This window comes from Zingiber officinale, chromosome 6A, assembly GCF_018446385.1.
Source record: "Zingiber officinale cultivar Zhangliang chromosome 6A, Zo_v1.1, whole genome shotgun sequence".
NCBI classification, from domain to species: Eukaryota; Viridiplantae; Streptophyta; class Magnoliopsida; order Zingiberales; family Zingiberaceae; genus Zingiber; species Zingiber officinale.
In genome coordinates, this window is record NC_055997.1 from 53,166,040 (window position 1) to 53,185,202 (window position 19,163).

Below are 19,163 nucleotides of genomic sequence, written 5' to 3' on the forward strand. Positions count from 1 at the left end.
AAAAAGTTCAAAGAATTCAAGAATGAAATACAAAACCAACTTGGTAAGCGTATTAAGATGCTTCGATCAGATCGAGGTGGGGAATACCTTAGCCAAGAATTTCATGATCATCTCGTTGAGTGTGGGACTATATCTCAACTTACTCCACCTGGCACACCACAATGGAATGGTGTATCAAAAAAGAGAAATCATACTTTATTAGATATGGTACGATCGATGATGAGTGAAACAGAACTTCCTACTTCCTTCTGGGGATATGTTCTAGAGACGGCCGCTTTCACACTTAACCGCGTTCCATCTAAAGCTGTCATAAAGACACCATATACAATATGGACTGGGAAGAGTCTCAAGATGTCTTTCATGAAGATTTGGGAATGTGACGCTTACGTTCGACGACAAGTCTCAGATAAACTAGGACCCAAATCAGACAAGTGCTACTTTATAGGATATTCCAAGGAAACAAATGGATATTACTTCTATAATCCCACACAAGGCAAAGTGTTTATTGCCAGAACTGGTGTCTTTCTAGAAAAGGAATTCATTTTTAGAAAAACTAGTGGGAGTCAAGTCGATTTTGAAGAAATTCAAGATACACAAACTAGCACCGAAGCCTTAATGGAAATTGAACAGGTACCACAAGATATTGTGGATCATGATTTTGTTACACCATAAGAAATTGTGGAGCAACAACCTATTCAAGTAGTACAAGCTCTACGCAAATCTGATAGGGCTCGTCGTCAACCTGAGAGATATTCTTTTCTCTTGTCTGACAACGGTGATGTAATGCTAGTTGGTCTCAACGAACCTATGTCTTATCAGGAAGCTGTACAGGGTCCAGATTCTGAAAAGTGGCTAGAGGCTATGAGATCTGAAATGGAATCCATGTACACTGACTAAGTATGGACTTTGGTTGATCCACCTGAAGGGATCAAACCCATTGGGTGTAAGTGGGTCTTCAAAGTGAAGACTGACAAGGATGGGCATATGCATACCTATAAAGGTAGATTGGTAGCTAAAGGTTTCAAGCAAATTCATGATATAGACTATGATGAAACTTTTTCACTAGTTGCGATACTCAAGTCTATTCGGATTTTACTTGCTATTGCAGCTTACTATGATTATGAGATCTGGCAGATGGATGTCAAAACCGCATTTCTTAACGGAAATCTGTTCGAGGATGTGTACATGACACAACCTGAGGGTTTTGTAGATCCAAAGAATGCTACAAAGGTTTGTAAGCTGCAAAGATCCATTTATGGATTAAAGCAAGCTTCTAGAAGCTAAAATCTTCGATTTAATGATGCGATCAAAACGTTTGGTTTCATTAAAAATGAAGATGAACCTTGTGTCTACAAGAAGGTTAGTGGAGCACAGTCATCTTTCTCATATTGTATGTAGATGGTATACTTCTCATTGGAAATGATATCCCTACTTTTCAGTCAGTGAAAACTTGGCTTGGGAATTATTTTTCAATGAAAGACTTAAGTGAAGCAGTCTATATTTTAGGAATCAAGATCTATAGAGATAGATCTAAAAGATTATTTGGTCAGAGTACATACATTGATAAGGTGCTTAAACGTTTTGCCATGGAGAATTCCAAGAAGGGATTCTTGTCGATGTCACATGGTATAAGTCTTTCGAAAACTCAATGCCCCTCTTCTAAGGAAGAAAGGGACCACGTGGATCATATTCCTTATGCATCTGTTATAGGGTCTATCATGTATGTCATGCTTTGTACTCGCCCAGATGTCTCGTATGCTTTAAGCATGACGAGCAAATACCAGTTAGATTCCGGTGAAGGTCACTGGACAGCAATCAAAAATATTCTTAAGTACTTGAAAAGGAATCAAGATTATTTCTTGATCTTTGGAGGCGATGAAGAGCTTGTTGTAAAGGGTTACACCGATGCTAGCTTCCAAACTAACAAGGATGATTACAGATCGCAGTCAGGTATGTGTTTAGCTTAAATGGTGGTGTTGTGAGCTGGAAGAGTTCAAAGCAGGACACAGTAGCTGATTCTACAACAGAGGCCGAGTACATTGCTGCTTCAGCTGCAGCAAAGGAGGCTGTTTGGTTCAAGAAGTCCATCACAAAGCTTGGTATTGTTCCTAATATAGCGAACCCAATAGACCTCTATTATGATAATAATGGGGTTATTGCACAGGCTAAGGAACCTCGCTCTCATCAGAGATCCAAACACATACTACGACGATTCCATCTCATTCGAGAGATCGTCGATAGAGGAGATGTAAGGATATGCAGAGTCCCGACCGATGCTAACATTGTAGATCTTTTGACCAAGGCTTTGACATAGAGGAAGCATGATGGTCACACTAGGTCAATAGGTATTCGATATCTTAGTGATTGGTACTAGTGCTAGTGGAAGATTGTTAGTATTAGCCCTAGTACCAATTATGAGATGATTGTAAAGGGATCGTTTTGTATCATATGTCATTATTAATAAAAGGCAAAGTTGGTTACTATATTTATTTCAATTCAGTGTCGATTGAATAAGTATAATAATGTCATTGGGTAGTAGGTTCTTATCTACAACATATCAATTGGTTGAATTGATAGTGAGATATTGTAGATATACATAGAACACTACTCTTAACTATTGATAATCAAGCATTAATATACAAGGACAATATTAATGCATTGAGACTAGCATGTAGGTCAACGGATAACTTAATCTCACAAGTCATGGATATAAGATATCAGGTTGACATATAGATATGTATTAGAGAATATATACTGAATGACCCGCCATGAAAATGTTTCATGGATCGTTATATGAGTGTCATAAACATTCTCATATGACTATTGGTATGAATAGTCCTTAGACCTGAAGTCACTATGGTTCCCTAAATAAGGAGTTGTGTACTTTAGTATCGGCAAATGTCACTTGTAACAAGGTGGACAATAAAGTCGATCATTGGGTATGCAATGAATTATGCGGAGAGATATGAGTGATGTAGATGGGATCTATCCCTTCCATATGACGGAAGCGATATCTGTGGGCCCCTTGATTAGTAGGACACAAGAATGCATGGTCATGCTCAAATGAGTCAATATGAGATATTGAGCTTATTTGATTGAGTGTCTACTTAGAGATCAAGAAACACAAAGATTGATAAGAGGATGACACATTCTATGCCTCATTGATCAATCTAGATATCGAGGATAGAAGGATTGAGTCATACAAGATAATAGACATGGAAAGATTAGGTTGGATCTGGACATTCTTGTCACTTGGGTAGCAATGATGCATTGCTAGATGTCACTCATTACTTATGTTTCTAAAATGGTTTTAGATACATTGTCAACGTTACGAGAATCTATTGGGTCACACACAAAGAACATGTTGATTTGGAGATGGATTATAGGGTTAAGTTTAATCCGAATTATACACATTGAGTTAAACTCGAATGAATTCGGATTAGACTTATTGAGTAATGGGTTAGGCTCATTGGTTTATTGGGTTAATGGCTTATTGGGTTAATGGTTAATCCAATATTATAAATCTAACCCATTAAGATTAATGAATATTAATAGAGATTAATATATCATTAATCAAAAGGAAGATCAAGAGACAAAAATATTTTGTATTCATTGGATGAATACAAAAGCCATTTGAAAAAGTAACCTTTAGGTGAAGTAACATTTTTGATAAAGTAACCTTTTGGTGAAGTAATCTATTTGGTAAAGTAACCCTTTTGTGAAGTCACCTTGTATAGATGAAGTGACCTTTTGGGTGATGGGGCTCTTCTTGGTTTTTGCTTTTCTTCCTTCTTCCACTCTTAGCCAAAACTTCCACGAGAGGTTGCTAGCACAACCTTTGGTTGTTTTTTTCTCCATTTCGTGAGTTCGTGAGATGAACGGAGAACGTGTTCGTGTGGATACCATAGAGGCGCGGATGTGTTGATCGCGCTGAGATCTACATCCTAAAGAAACGTTGTTGTCGGAATTGCGAAGGGCACGCAGCAAAGGTATATATCTTTTAACAAAACTTAGTATATGGTTTCCTTTGCATGGATCTTCTGGATAGGAACTTATTTTTCCGTTACGCTTTTCGGCGTGTTTAGCGCTATAGTTCCTTACATACCTTGCTAGTGGAGGGGATTCTCCTTTTTATACCACCTCACATAACCTTCGCGATCGTGAGGTGGTGCCCAGTTTGTTAGAATTTGTAAGGTGATGCAAGAAAGTATAACCTGAATGTTTCATGATAGTTCTGAGGAATCTTTTTTCTAACCATAGATGTACCTCCTTTGTCGTTTATGCTCCGCATCATTACTGAAGTTGTTGACGGAGAACGCTGTTATAACTGACTCATTAATGGAAAACTAATTAGTTTTCAAAGAAGATTTCAAAGGAATATTCCCCAACAATTACGATAGGCTGTCAAAATGTTGTCTGTTGTTTCCCTACTGAATACATCTCAGCCGCTCCACCGGAAACAAGTAGACCCTCACCTGAGTAGGTACAAAACCAAGCTGCATCTCAAGCTTAGACAAAAATACAATATATAGAAGAAACAGATTTTAGGGATTAAAACCAAATCCAAATTTCTCAATCTGGCATTGCTATGAGATAGTGGCAAATCTTGAGTTAGATCCCAGCGCAAAAGTCTTGAATTTAACCTAGACAAGTGGCTGCTTCATATGGGATCTAGCCAACAAGCAAGTAGGATCTAATGATGGTGGTTTGGCTAAATGAATATACATGTTAGCAAAAGGACAGTAGTCGTCGTCATTGTGTAAGCTCGAGCTTACGAACAGTATCACATTCAAGTAAGCCGAAACATGGAACAATGGTGGTCAATCATGTCTAATCATTACTCGATGAAAACCCTTTAAATAGGCAGCTAACCAACTTCTCGAGCAGGCTCAATGAGGCGCCCACAAAGCCCTCTAACTCTCACCTCGTCGCGCGGTTACATTCCCTAGCTTAGGCTTTGTCGCAATAAAGCCAATTCTAAAGTGAGGACAAACTCGAACACTAGATCGCAGTCTTTTATCTCAAGTTACATTAGTAGTTACCGGTAGTGTAATCAACTTCGAATCAGGAATATCAATATGAATAGCAAGTGATGAAGACGGCCAACGTACTGGGAGCAACGGCCGACGATGACGTTGGCCACAGGAGAAAGGTCAGATATCCACTTCCTCCGGCCGGATGGCGACCGGCGCATCTCCTCGTACTCATCCTCGAAGGAAGTTCGGCGGCTGAGCACCCACTTGAGCGACTTCTCCCGCACGATCCCTTGGATTAAATCGCGCGTCTTGTTCATCATCGCCATCTCCTCCCTCCCCAGAAACGATCGAGGTCCTTCCTCTTTCTCGAATCCAACCAGGTCCGTCCTAGGGCAGTGAACTCTTCGTCATGTCCCCGTTTCCCGGTACCATTCTTGATGCGCAAGGTCGCAATTACTGCGCCTCCAAGGCAACGGATCATCTGCGCCGATACAACTGACAAGGGTCAAAAGGGGGAGAAGCTACGGGATACAATAGGCTCGATGCGGTACCGACTGCGATCCCTAACTACCCGCTTCAGCCACTAGATACAAGATCACGCGGTGGCGGGGCCTGGTCTCAGACTCGCCAATCGTCGCCCTCCGAACCGTGAGCCCGGTTCGGTAAGTAAAAGGGTGGATTTGGAGTGAAGCTTTTTGGTGCTAGTTTTAGTTTGGTAATTTGGCTCGTTTGTTTAGTTAGTGTGTAATACGATTCTTAGTGGAGATGTTAGTTTTAGTTTAATCCTTTGGGCCGTTTCTTATTTATTCAGCAGGCGCACCTAGAATTTAGAAACATTTTAATTTTCTAATAGATTTATCAATTGAGAGGTATTTTGTGGCATCCCCTTTCTTTTGGGATACCCTTTGTTTTTTATTGGATAATGAAAAATATGATGATGGTCCACAAGTCTAACATCTTGTAATTATATGTCTGATTTAAAAAAATCCTATAAATATATTGTAGTTGGAAATTAAACCACGAATGTCTGAATGATAATTTAAAATCATTCCACTGTACCATAGCATCGAGAGCTATTGACAATGCTTTCAAGATTGCTATAGAGATTTTTTCAGATATGATTAACTCTGCAAGAAATAGCATGTATCAAAGGGCTTGTTGGGAGTTATTTGGCGAGGCAAAATGGCGTAGAATTACATTCTCATCATACCTCTGTGATGATGATATCATTATCTTATATAGGCGGAGAAGAGCGATGAAAAATTATGTCACCTCTTTCCAAAAACATGCCTCTTTCATCTCCACCAACGAGTGCAATCCTTTACAACAAACACGTGAAAAGAGACTCTCGTGTTCGGGCTTGGGAGCACAATCCATTTGGACTTAGAGGACTTGACCACTCGACACTCAAGGTGCTCGGGGGCGACGATCAACGCTTTGGTGATTGGGGTGCTCGACCGCGCTCATAAATGATCAACATTTGGGTGCTCGACCAAACAACGTTTGAGATGCTCGAACGATTGGCGCTCGAGTGCTTGAGTCATTGAGTGATCAGCTAGCACTTGAGTGCTTAAACGATCAACTCTTGGGTGATCAGGATGCTCGAGTGATCAGCACTCGAGTGCTCAAACGATCAGCGCTCGGGTGATTAGGGTGCTCAATCACATTCGAGTGCTCAAGAATTTGGCACTTGACACTCAAGGTACTCAGACTGTCACGCCCCAGAGGAGTCCCTGTCCGAAGAAATTTCGGCAGCACCTCCCCTGTATGGGTGACAATCTGAAGCATTTCTACAGACATAATATACATCAGCCACAGGCGGCTGGAATATACACACAACCACGCAGTTATATATATATCATCAGCCTCCACGGCTGGAATAAAACCAACACAACGAAAATGACAGAAACTCAATACAAACCAAAGCACAAAAACTGCTATCCGGCTAGGCTTACACAACCAACAACAAATACAAAATACCACATAACAACATCAACACTCCAAAAACAAAACCGGAGTACAGAGCTAAACAAACTGATACATAAACAAACAAAACATACGTGCAACTGATAAGTCTTCTGATGTGACGTGGGGACCAGCAGACAGGATACTCCAAGCGACATCATAACAACCTGGTACCTGAAAAATATAGAGTCCACGGGGGTGAGTTCAACAACTCAGCAGATACCTAGTTGACATGTATAGTAAACTATATCAAATAGTAATAACTATGGAGTACAGTCTCCTGAACAAAAGAAGGTAATGCATAATAGAAAAGGCTGAAGAGTACTGCACTCACCAGGGCCACCTATCAGAATAATCAGGTCGTCAGACCGGAAGTGTCATAAATCCTGTATGCATGTCAAACATATGCATCCATCCAAATGCAGCATATAAGTGCAGCAAACACAAGCAGTAAATGCAAAAATGCGTATGATGCCAATGATGCGTCCTGGTCACCCCTGACGCCAGTCAGTCATCTCACACACAATAGTGAGGCCGAGTAGGTAGGGCTGTGACAACCGTGCACTCTACCATCACTACACCTGATGAGTGAGTGAGTGGATGGGATGCTGTCGGAGTACTCCTGTCCTCTGACCCCAAATCATAAATGGGGGAGCTCAATACTCTCATCTCCCGGTATACGATAACGGGAAGGTATCTCTGCCGGCTACCACGCTGAGTCACCTGACCAACGGAGCCAAACAGAGTCCACCGTCTGCCGGCTACTACGCTGCTACACTAAATGCCAGCGGAGCCAAACAGAGCGAAACTGTCTGCCGGCTACCACGCTGAGTCCTCAGACCAACGGAGCCAAACAGCAGAACCGCCACACACCTGTCTGATATACCACTAACCCATGAGTGGTGGTGTGTGCAGTACATGTAACTGGCGATGTGCTCTACCATAGTGGAGCCGACAATCGCGCAGCATGCAATCATGATGCATGACACTAAGCATGGCAATAAACTGATCAGCATAACCATATCCATATACATAAAATGAGTATCATAATATCGATGGTCAAATACGAAGGTCTAAAGTACACAGGTCAGATAGGATATCAAAAAAAAAAAACCTAGGTCCTGAACATAACAAGCATGTTATGTCACTACCTCACTGAGCATATATATAATCATATGGATACTAGCATAAAATGCATAACAGGTGAGCAAACATGCATGTAACGAGAATCCGGTAGTGACGTACCGAAATAAGGACGAACATAATTATTACTAAAGGCTATATAACCTACTAGACATATCAACAAGACATATCAAAAAGATAAGTCAAGGTACCCGCCTCCGATAAGAGTATCGTATCCGGTCCAATCCGACATCGAGATGCTCGTCTCGCGTCAAAGTCCTGTGTCAATAATACATATGCATTTTTATTTAGCTAACAATTCATTAAATAGCTAAATAAAAATCCGTACGACTAATTTAGGGTAAAACCCTAATCACATCATCCAAATCAACCAACATAATTGATTGTATTCATTAAACCTTACCTTAGGATCAAACCAAAAAGGAAGATCACAGTGGTTAGTGCTCTCACCAACAATGTCTACCAAGTAAAACACCATACAGGGCCTACACAGAAGTTAATGTAATTAACCCTATGCTTACCTAATAAAAAGCAATACCAATAACTCAAATTCTGATCTACCTAATGTCACATGGTTAGTTCTGTCAAATCTGCTGAAACTGAACAAAACCAGCACTGATCTAATACTTAGACATTTCATTGCTCAAACCATACAAATCATTTAATTCATCTTCCAAAACTCACCTAGATTTGGAGACTCCTCAGTTGAGCCACGAAAGAGATACTTGCAGACAGAAATTCATGGCCAAAGCTACCGTAAAGCTGCTACCAAGGCAAAGCCGGAGCTACAACCATCACCCACCAACTTAGCACAAAACTCTTATACAAAAATTGGAATTCAGATCTCTATAAATCCAAAACCAAAATGCCTTACCCAATTTCTGTGGCGGCAGTTTCCTCTCTGCAAGCGATTCAACAAAAGCAGATAGATGAGATGAGTGAAGAAAGAACCGGTAATAGAAAAGCTAGGGCGAGGCGCAGATGGCGGATCAGCTCCAACCGACCAAAGGAAGTATGCTCAGCTCTTGGCCGGAGAGGAGTTCGGCCATGGACTCGAGAGGAAGAGGAAGAACCTCTGCTTTGGCTGGTTGTGTGGATGAACGACAACCGCGGTGTCGGGATCACAGCTAGGGAAGAGATGACCGGCGGCGTTAAGTGGCTAGGGCACGAACACTAGGCAAAGGAGAGGTGCTCGGCTGCCGACGCTCAGAAGAGGAGAATGAGGGCCGGCGCTATGGCTGAGAGGCCGGCAGATCGAGGTCGGCGTCGCAACGGCCAAAGGAGAGGAAGAGGAGAGGGAACTGTTGCGTGGCGGTTTTGGCAATAGGGTCGGCGACTCGGTGTTCGGGAGAAGGGAATAAGAAAAACAAGGAAAAAGAAAAATAAAAATCGAACTTTTCCTCTTTAAATTAGGTAGCCTAAACAGGTTTTTCCCGGACCCCGTTTTTATCCCCGTTAACTTGTCCATACGAGCTCCGAAAAATTCCCGAAAAATTTCCAAAAATTTCGAAAAATTCCCTTATTATTATTATCTATTTTTTCGGTATTTTACATTCTCCCTCACTAATAAAAATTTGGTCCCCAAATTTCAGTATCTACCATCAGCAAATACTAACAACAGGTAAAGCGTATAAATGCTGAACGGTAAATTAAACCACATACCTCAAGTGAAAAGGTAGGGGTATCGAGCTCGGATCGTATCCTCGAGCTCCTAGGTAGCCTCCTCGTCCGTATGATGCTGCCATCCGACTTTAACTAGGCGGATAGTCTTGTTCCGCAACTGACACTCTTTCTAGTCCAGAATCTGTACCAGAACCTCCTCATCAGTGATGTCAGGCTGAATAGGAACTAAGATATCTGTCAGCACATGCGTCAGTTCGGGTACATATCTCCTCAACATAGACACGTAGAACACATCGTACACGCCTACCAAGGACGGTGGTAGTGCTAGCCAGTAAGCTACCGCTCCATCCTCTCCAAGATCTGGAAAGGTCCAATGTATCGCGGAGCTGGCTTACCTCTGAGGCCAATCTCTTCACCCCTTTTCGTGGGTAAAACTCGAAGAAATACATGATCGCAAATGGAGAACTCTAAAAGTCTCCGACTCCGGTCAGCATAACTCTTCTGGCGGTCCTGTGCCTTTGACATCCTCCGTCTGATAGTACGGACCAACTCTGCCTCCTACTGAGCTCTATGAGGTCCCAACTGCTGGGCCTCCCCAACCTCATCCAGAGGGTGGGTGTCCGACAAGACCTACCATACAACACTTCAAACGGTGGCATTTGGATAGCCGAATGCAAACTGTTGTTGTAGATGAACTCCCAATGGCAAATGGTCCTCCCAACTACCTCTAAAATCCAATACACAAAACCCCAGCAAATCCTCTAGCGTCTGAATGGTCCGCTCTAACTGTCCATCTGTCTACGGATGGAAAGTTGTACTGAAATAGAGCTGCATGCGCAAGGCCTGCTGCAGACTTTGTCAAAAAAAAAAGACGTGAACCGGGGTCTCTATCTGAAATAATAGTCAACGGAACACCACGTGATCCGATGATCCTCCAGCAAAACAGATCTACCAATCGATCCAGGAAAACAGTCCTCCGGATTGCTAACGAGTGTGCGGATTCGGTTAATCGATCAACGATTACCCAAATCGCATCATGACCTCGTCGTGTTCTAGATAGACTCACCACAAAGTCCATGGTAATATGTTCCCATTTCCACTCAGGAATAGGAATCCGCTAAAATAATTCGGTAGGTATCTGGTGCTCATACTTCACCTACTGACAAACCAGACATCTCGCTACAAATTTCGCGATGTCTTTCTTCATACCGTTCCACCAATAAGAACGTCTCAAATCTCGGTACATACGGGTACCGCCTGGGTGGATCGCAAATCGAGAGTGATGAGTCTCCTGAAGTAGCTCCTGTAAGACCGGATGAGACTGAGATACGCACAATCTGCCTCGGGAGTATATAATACCCTCCTCGTCTCGTGTGAACTCGGTCTGCTGCCCAGAAGCTATCTAGCTGCAAATAAACTGCAACTACTGATCAGCAACCTAGGGCTCTCGGATCCTCGTCCTGATTGACGACTGAGCAACCATGGTAACCAGAGTACCCTGCTCTGTCTGTCCCTGCTCTTCAAGGCCCAATTCGGAGAATCCCTAAATCAAATTCATAACCATAACTCGGTGGCAAGCCAAAGTCCCTCTAGTCTTCCGGCTAAGTGCATCGACAACCACATTAGCTTCTCCCCATGTGATAGCTAATGGTACAATCGTAATCTTTAAAAAATTTCATCCATCTCCTCAGTCGGAGATTACGTTCCTTTCTAAGTAAACAGATATTTGAGACTCTTATGGTCAGTGAAAATCTCAAATGTCACACTGTATAGATAATGCTGACAAATCTTCAAGGCAAAAATAATGGTGGTCATCTACCAATCATGTACTGGGTAGTTCTCCTCATGCTCCTTCAACTGCCGAGAAGTAGGAGACTACCCTGTCGTGCTGAAACAAAACAGCGCTCAAACCCTGTAGAGATGCGTCGGTATAGAACAAGAATCTGTCCTCTCCCGAAGGTAAAACCAAATCGGAGCCAACACTAGTCTCCACTTCAGCTCCTGGAAGCTGGTCTCGTAGTCCTCGAACCACGTGAACTTCACGCCTTTCCTGGTCAGGCGTGTCATTGGCGTAACAACGCGTGAAAAATCCCCAACGAATCGTCTGTATATCGAGCCAGACCAAGGAAGTTGCGAGTCTCCTGTATAGACTACGACTACTCCCAACGACAACAAACTCAATCTCCTGTGGAACCACAGTATACCCTACTGGTGACTGTGTGTCTCAAACATCTCACAGAAGACAACCAAAATACGCACTACTGATCTTCGCATATAGATGTTCCCATCGAAACATCTCTAGAACTATGCAAAGATGATGTGCGTGACTCACCGCGAATCCGAAATAGATCACAACATCGTCAACAAAGACAATGGAAACCAATCCAAACATCCTGGAAATACTAAAATCATCAAGTCTCTGAAAACATCTAAGGCTTTCCAAGCCCTAATGGTAAAATCAAGACACAAAATGTCCGTATCACAGACATTCCTAACCATAAGATCTCTGATAATAAGTCGAAAATCTAATTACCAACAACATAAATCACCAAGGAATAAATACTCTAGTGTGAGAGCAACGCTCCATCACACGAAATACCACATATGTGGGAGCAACGCTCTATCACAAACAATCCATAATAAGTGGGAGTAACGCTCCACCACAATAATCCAAAATATGTAAGAGCAACGCTCTATCACAAACTAACAATAATATGTGGGAGCTCCGCTCCACCACAAACGATCCATAAATATCCAAGGCACCTAACTATCCAACTAGAGGCTGCACGAAATCACTCAACCACAGATCACTGTGGGTAGCCTAGGGTATAACCACCCAGTAAGCAAATCAAATCCATAGTCAACTCTATCATCCTCCTAGTGGGTCGGTCACCCACTAATGGGAGAATTAGTTGACCGAGTAAAACAACCAGTATCATAATGTAGACATTTAACATTCTACATTTAATATAGGTAGAATCATCATGATGCTACCAACCATACATCTGACACACGTGCACACACAACATATGAATGATCGATAAAATCCTCCAATTAGTACATACCAAATATACTCACATCATAGTATAGATCACCGTGACACCTCCAACAATGTATACCGAACCCGTGTGCATATATCATCGTAGGTAAAATCAACAATACCCCTTAAACAACACTCACATGACAAATATACACATATGCCAAGAGTATAATCAACATATACTTCTAATAAGGCATACTAAACTCAGGTGCACTCACAAATCACACATAATCAACAAGATACCTCAGATACCACACCAAACACATATGTACATATCTCAACACCGATGTAGTCGACAAGATACTTCCAACATGACACTCACACCCATGTGCACATACCACGACACAGATTTAAATCGATAAGATACCTCCAATATGTCAATCAGGCACGTACAGCTAACTAAATAGCTATAATCCACAAGGAACCTACAATAACCATATCTAGATGGGAATACCCACACTATCTACAAATGAACTATCCATTATAGAACTCCTTCAACTCATAACAATCATATGTACAATTCATAGATATGCATAATCAGCATATTTAATCCAATCTACCACACAAACCCTATGCCACCTTCTAAGTTATCCTATTAGGTACATATAGTCTAAAATTAAAGTTCTCATGGAATAGGATACATCGATCCTCTATCGACTGACCAAATCGTCAATAGTATATTGCTAATTCAATCCTTTCCCACGTCAGTATAAGCTAGGTACTCGATGTGCTCAAGATATCCAACTAAGCACGAATAACCCAAGATTCAAACATCTAAAAGTAAAGTAGGTCAATCCCCTACTGATCGGATCAACAAAACTAATCGGTCATCTACTAACTAATCAAGAATAAATAAAGTCTCTACAAGCATCTAAGGTAAATCGATCACGACTACCCAAGTCAACAAACATCAATCTATCTTCTACTGACCGATTTAACAAGAGTAAATTAATTATCTACGGATGAAATTAACTAAGATAACATGGTATACTACTGGCTAGGTCAACATAAAGATATAAATATTATCCACTACCCAGCTAATAAAAGCAGAGACTGGCATGTGCCTCAATCTGCTAACCAACTAGTAATAACATAAGCTAAAAACTACTAGTGTATGACATGTAAAATCACCAAAGCCTATAATCCTTAATCTCTATTAAGGTCAATCAAGATCAGTGGCTAACCCATCACATGTAATATACGCTACAACAACCAGACAGGTACTAATAAAGTATGCTAATACAGGTGATAAACTGTAATAGTCAACTGGGCATATACTAACAGAAAGGTAGGATAACAGTATATACCAACATACCTCCTATAGCTTGGAGATGTCCTGTTGCTGCCAGGTCCCAAAAACCCGAAAAATCACATCGAGAAGACTAAAACACGAAATCCGAAACACAGAAAAATAAGACTCGTAAGCAGAGTTCTGATACCAAATAAATGGGTATCAGATAAATCTCAAAAATCCAGAATACGTAGCAAGTATCGTATACCTGCTCTGATACCAATAAATTGTCACGCCCCAGAGGAGTCCCTGTCCGAAGAAATTTCGGCAGCACCTCCCCTATACGGGTGACAATCTGAAGCATTTCTACAGACATAATATACATCAGCCACAGGCGGCAGGAATATACACACAACCACGCAGTTATATATATATATCATCAGCCCACACGGCTGGAATAAAACCAACACAACGAAAATGACAGAAACCCAATACAAACCAAAGCACAAAAACTGCTATCCGGCTAGGCTTACACAACCAACAACAAATACAAAATACCACATAACAACATCAACACTCCAAAAACAAAACTGGAGTACAGAGCTAAACAAACTGATACATAAACAAACAAAACATACGTGCAACCGATAAGTCTTCTGATGTGACGTGGGGACCAGCAGACAGGATACTCCAAGCGACATCATAACAACCTGGTACCTGAAAAATATAGAGTCCACGGGGGTGAGTTCAACAACTCAGCAGATACCTAGTTGACATGTATAGTAAACTATATCAAATAGTAATAACTATGGAGTACAGTCTCCTGAACAAAAGAAGGTAATGCATAATAGAAAAGGCTGAAGAGTACTGCACTCACCAGGGCCACCTATCAGAATAATCAGGTCGTCAGACCGGAAGTGTCATAAATCCTGTATGCATGTCAAACATATGCATCCATCCAAATGCAGCATATAAGTGCAGCAAACACAAGCAGTAAATGCAAAAAAATGCGTATGATGTCAATGATGCGTCCTGGTCACCCCTGACGCCAGTCAGTCATCTCACACACAATAGTGAGGCCGAGTAGGTAGGGCTGTGACAACCGTGCACTCTACCATCACTACACCTGATGAGTGAGTGAGTGGATGGGATGCTGTCGGAGTACTCCTGTCCTCTGACCCCAAATCATAAATGGGGGAGCTCAATGCTCTCATCTCCCGGTATACGATAACGGGGAGGTATCTCTGCCGGCTACCACGCTGAGTCACCTGACCAACGGAGCCAAACAGAGTCCACCGTCACGGCCATTACTCGCTACACTAAATGGAGCCAAACAGAGCGAAACTGTCTGCCGGCTACCACGCTGAGTCCTCAGACCAACGGAGCCAAACAGCAGAACCGCCACACACCTGTCTGATATACCACTAACCCATGAGTGGTGGTGTGTGCAGTACATGTAACTGGCGATGTGCTCTACCATAGTGGAGCCGACAATCGCGCAGCATGCAATCATGATGCATGACACTAAGCATGGCAATAAACTGATCAGCATAACCATATCCATATACATAAAATGAGTATCATAATATCGATGGTCAAATACGAAGGTCTAAAGTACACAGGTCAGATAGGATATCAAAAAAAAAAAAAACCTAGGTCCTGAACATAACAAGCATGTTATGTCACTACCTCACTGAGCATATATATAATCATATGGATACTAGCATAAAATGCATAACAGGTGAGCAAACATGCATGTAACGAGAATCCGGTAGTGACGTACCGAAATAAGGACGAACATAATTATTACTAAAGGCTATATAACCTACTAGACATATCAACAAGACATATCAAAAAGATAAGTCAAGGTACCCGCCTCCGATAAGAGTATCGTATCCGGTCCAATCCGACATCGAGATGCTCGTCTCGCGTCAAAGTCCTGTGTCAATAATACATATACATTTTTATTTAGCTAACAATTCATTAAATAGCTAAATAAAAATTCGTACGACTAATTTAGGGTAAAACCCTAATCACATCATCCAAATCAACCAACATAATTGATTGTATTCATTAAACCTTACCTTAGGATCAAACCAAAAAGGAAGATCACAGTGGTTAGTGCTCTCACCAACAATGTCTACCAAGTAAAACACCATACAGGGCCTACACAGAAGTTAATGTAATTAACCCTATGCTTACCTAATAAAAAGCAATACCAATAACTCAAATTCTGATCTACCTAATGTCACATGGTTAGTTCTGTCAAATCTGCTGAAACTGAACAAAACCAGCACTGATCTAATACTTAGACATTTCATTGCTCAAACCATACAAATCATTTAATTCATCTTCCAAAACTCACCTAGATTTGGAGACTCCTCAGTTGAGCCACGGAAGAGATACTTGCAGACAGAAATTCATGGCCAAAGCTACCGTAAAGCTGCTACCAAGGCAAAGCCGGAGCTACAACCATCACCCACTAACTTAGCACAAAACTCTTATACAAAAATTGGAATTCAGATCTCTATAAATCCAAAACCAAAATGCCTTACCCAATTTCTGTGGCGGCAGTTTCCTCTCTGCAAGCGATTCAACAAAAGCAGATAGATGAGATGAGTGAAGAAAGAACCGGCAATAGAAAAGCTAGGGCGCGGCGTAGATGGCGGATCAGCTCTGACCGACCAAAGGAAGTATGCTCAGCTCTTGGCCGGAGAGGAGTTCGGCCATGGACTCGAGAGGAAGAGGAAGAACCTCTGCTTTGGCTGGTTGTGTGGATGAACGACAACCGCGGTGTCTGGATCACAGCTAGGGAAGAGATGACCGGCGGCGTTAAGTGGCTAGGGCACGAACACTAGGCAAAGGAGAGGTGCTCGGTTGCCGACGCTCAGAAGAGTAGAATGAGGGCCGGCGCTATGGCTGAGAGGCCGGCAGATCGAGGTCGGCGTCGCGACGGCCAAAGGAGAGGAAGAGGAGAGGGAACTGTTGCGTGGCGGTTTTGGCAATAGGGTCGGCGACTCGGTGTTCGGGAGAAGGGAATAAGAAAAACAAGGAAAAAGAAAAATAAAAATCGAACTTTTCCTCTTTAAATTAGGTAGCCTAAACAGGTTTTTCCCGGACCCCGTTTTTATCCCCGTTAACTTGTCCATACGAGTTCCGAAAAATTCCCGAAAAATTTCCAAAAATTCCGAAAAATTCCCTTATTATTATTCTCTATTTTTTTCGGTATTTTACACAGACGATCAAGGCTCGAGTTCTCGGGTGATCAACATTTGGGTGATTGGGGTGCTCAGTCGCACTCGGGTGCTCGAAAATTTGGCACTTAGGTGCTTGGGCACTTAAGGTGCTCGACTGCTCGAGTATTCAGTGTTCCACAATTCACTAGGGCTTGAGCAATGTTTGACACTTGGGCAATCAAACGTTTGACGATCGAGCGCTCAGCCACTCGGCCACTCAAGGTGCTCGGGCGATCAACACTCAGGTGCTCAGGTTGCTCGACCATGCTCAGGAGCTTAAGTGCTTAGGTGCTCAGGTGATCAACACTTGGGTGATTATCATCACTCGGGTGCTCAGGAGTTTAGCGCTCGACCACTCAAACACTCAGGGTGCTTAGTCACTCGAGCGTTCAGCAATTAACTGTGGCTCCCTGTTTTAGATGACTCAATATGATGACTGTGTCACATAGTATCTTAATCTAGATATCAATGTTGTCATGCATCTTTACAATTTGTAGTTCTTTATAGAATCCAAAAGAAGATTTTGCTCATTAACCTCGTGTTAATCTATATTAAAGACTCCGCCTTATGATTTGCGAACACAAATTGATTAAAGACCTATTGTGACAAAATGCTTCGACCTTTTCTACTATAATGTTGGAGGTAGGGTTGTAAATGAACCAAGTGTTCGTGAACAAACTTGGTGTTCGGCTTGGTAAGAGTTTGTTTATGTTCGTTCAATATATATAAGATTAATTAAACAAACAAGTTTGAATAGCTCGTTAAGCTAAACAAACAAGGTTGAACACATATGTGTTCAACTCGTTAACGTTCGTGAACAACGTTCATGAACAATGTTAACGAACTATATTTATTAATAAAACTCTTTTCAATATGCTAAATAAACAATAAAATAAAATAAAAAATTTTAAATTATCAAGCTCAATAACCAATCAAACAACTAAAAGTTTCGAACAATCAAACAAACTTAAATTGAGAGCTTGATAAAATCTAAACGGACCAAACTCAAGCCAAGCTCAAACCAAGGTTGAATTGAGAGCTTGATAACATCTAAACGAACCAAGCTCAAGTCAAGCTTCAAACAAGCTCAAGCTCATAAAAAATAAACCAAGTCAAGCTCGAACACTCATTTCATGTAACACCCGTAAATTTCCTCTATTCTAAAAGGGCAAAAAGAAATAGAAGAAGATAAAAGAAATAAAAATATATTCATAAATAGCCCGGGCAAAGATTTGATCCTGAGACCTCTTAGTTGAAATTAGTTTAAGTTACCATTAAGGTGGTGGTAAAACATCACATTAGCAATAGGAAACAATTCCTTATAAGCAGATTTTGTGCTAGGAGATGTTTCAACTTCCACTTAGTATAAAAAGAAAATAAAGAGACTAAAAACCTAACTCTTGATTCCCTTTCTTCCTCCCTAGCTGAATTCCCTCTCCCCTCTTGTACTTTTTCGGCCAAGAACCCTAGGGTTCCAAATTTCCAAAGTTTTTCAAGAAAAGAACCTAAGAGGAGGCTTCTCCATGAGGATTAGTACGTAGGGGAGGAGAAATCCGGAGACCAAGGCATATAAGGGAAGCTTATTCTCCCAAAACCCTAGTGGTATAATCGTAAGGAATAGCGAAAGGATGTAAGTATCTCTCACCTTCAGTATAAGTTGCTTTAAATATGTGTTTTGTAATGTCTTTTATGCATGATTTAGAAGATGCATGTTGAAATATGATTTAGACGTGTTAAGGAAGAAGCATGTCATATTATGTATGATGCCCTCTAAATTTTTGGGATTAAGAGCATGTTTAGATCATCTTGATTTGCTTCCTATTAAGTTTTGGGACTAAGAAGTATAATCAAGTGTCTAAAGTGCTTCCCTATAAGTACGGGAAAATTAAACGCACATAAGGTGTTTGGTTAAATACCAAGCAAGTGCAAGTACAAGAAATTAATAGTTA

General features: G+C 41.5%; 1 protein-coding gene and 1 long non-coding RNA gene across 2 annotated transcripts in view; both read right to left on the bottom strand.

Moving 5' to 3' along the window:
- LOC121996366 overlaps window positions 1-5,501 on the bottom strand; it is a 39,294-nt gene extending 33,793 nt beyond the window's left edge. The window contains exon 1 of the mRNA XM_042550316.1: window positions 5,112-5,501. Coding sequence (XP_042406250.1) covers window positions 5,112-5,302 — 191 coding nt within the window. The 5' untranslated portion in view covers window positions 5,303-5,501. The remainder of the gene's footprint in view (window positions 1-5,111) is intronic.
- Window positions 5,502-15,864: 10,363 nt separating this feature from the next.
- On the bottom strand, window positions 15,865-16,545 carry LOC121993950. Its single transcript, XR_006115507.1, has 3 exons — window positions 16,534-16,545; window positions 16,344-16,444; window positions 15,865-15,917 (listed from the first exon to the last, which is right to left on the bottom strand). It is a non-coding gene; the product is annotated as an uncharacterized LOC121993950 (long non-coding RNA).
- Window positions 16,546-19,163: the final 2,618 nt, after the last annotated feature.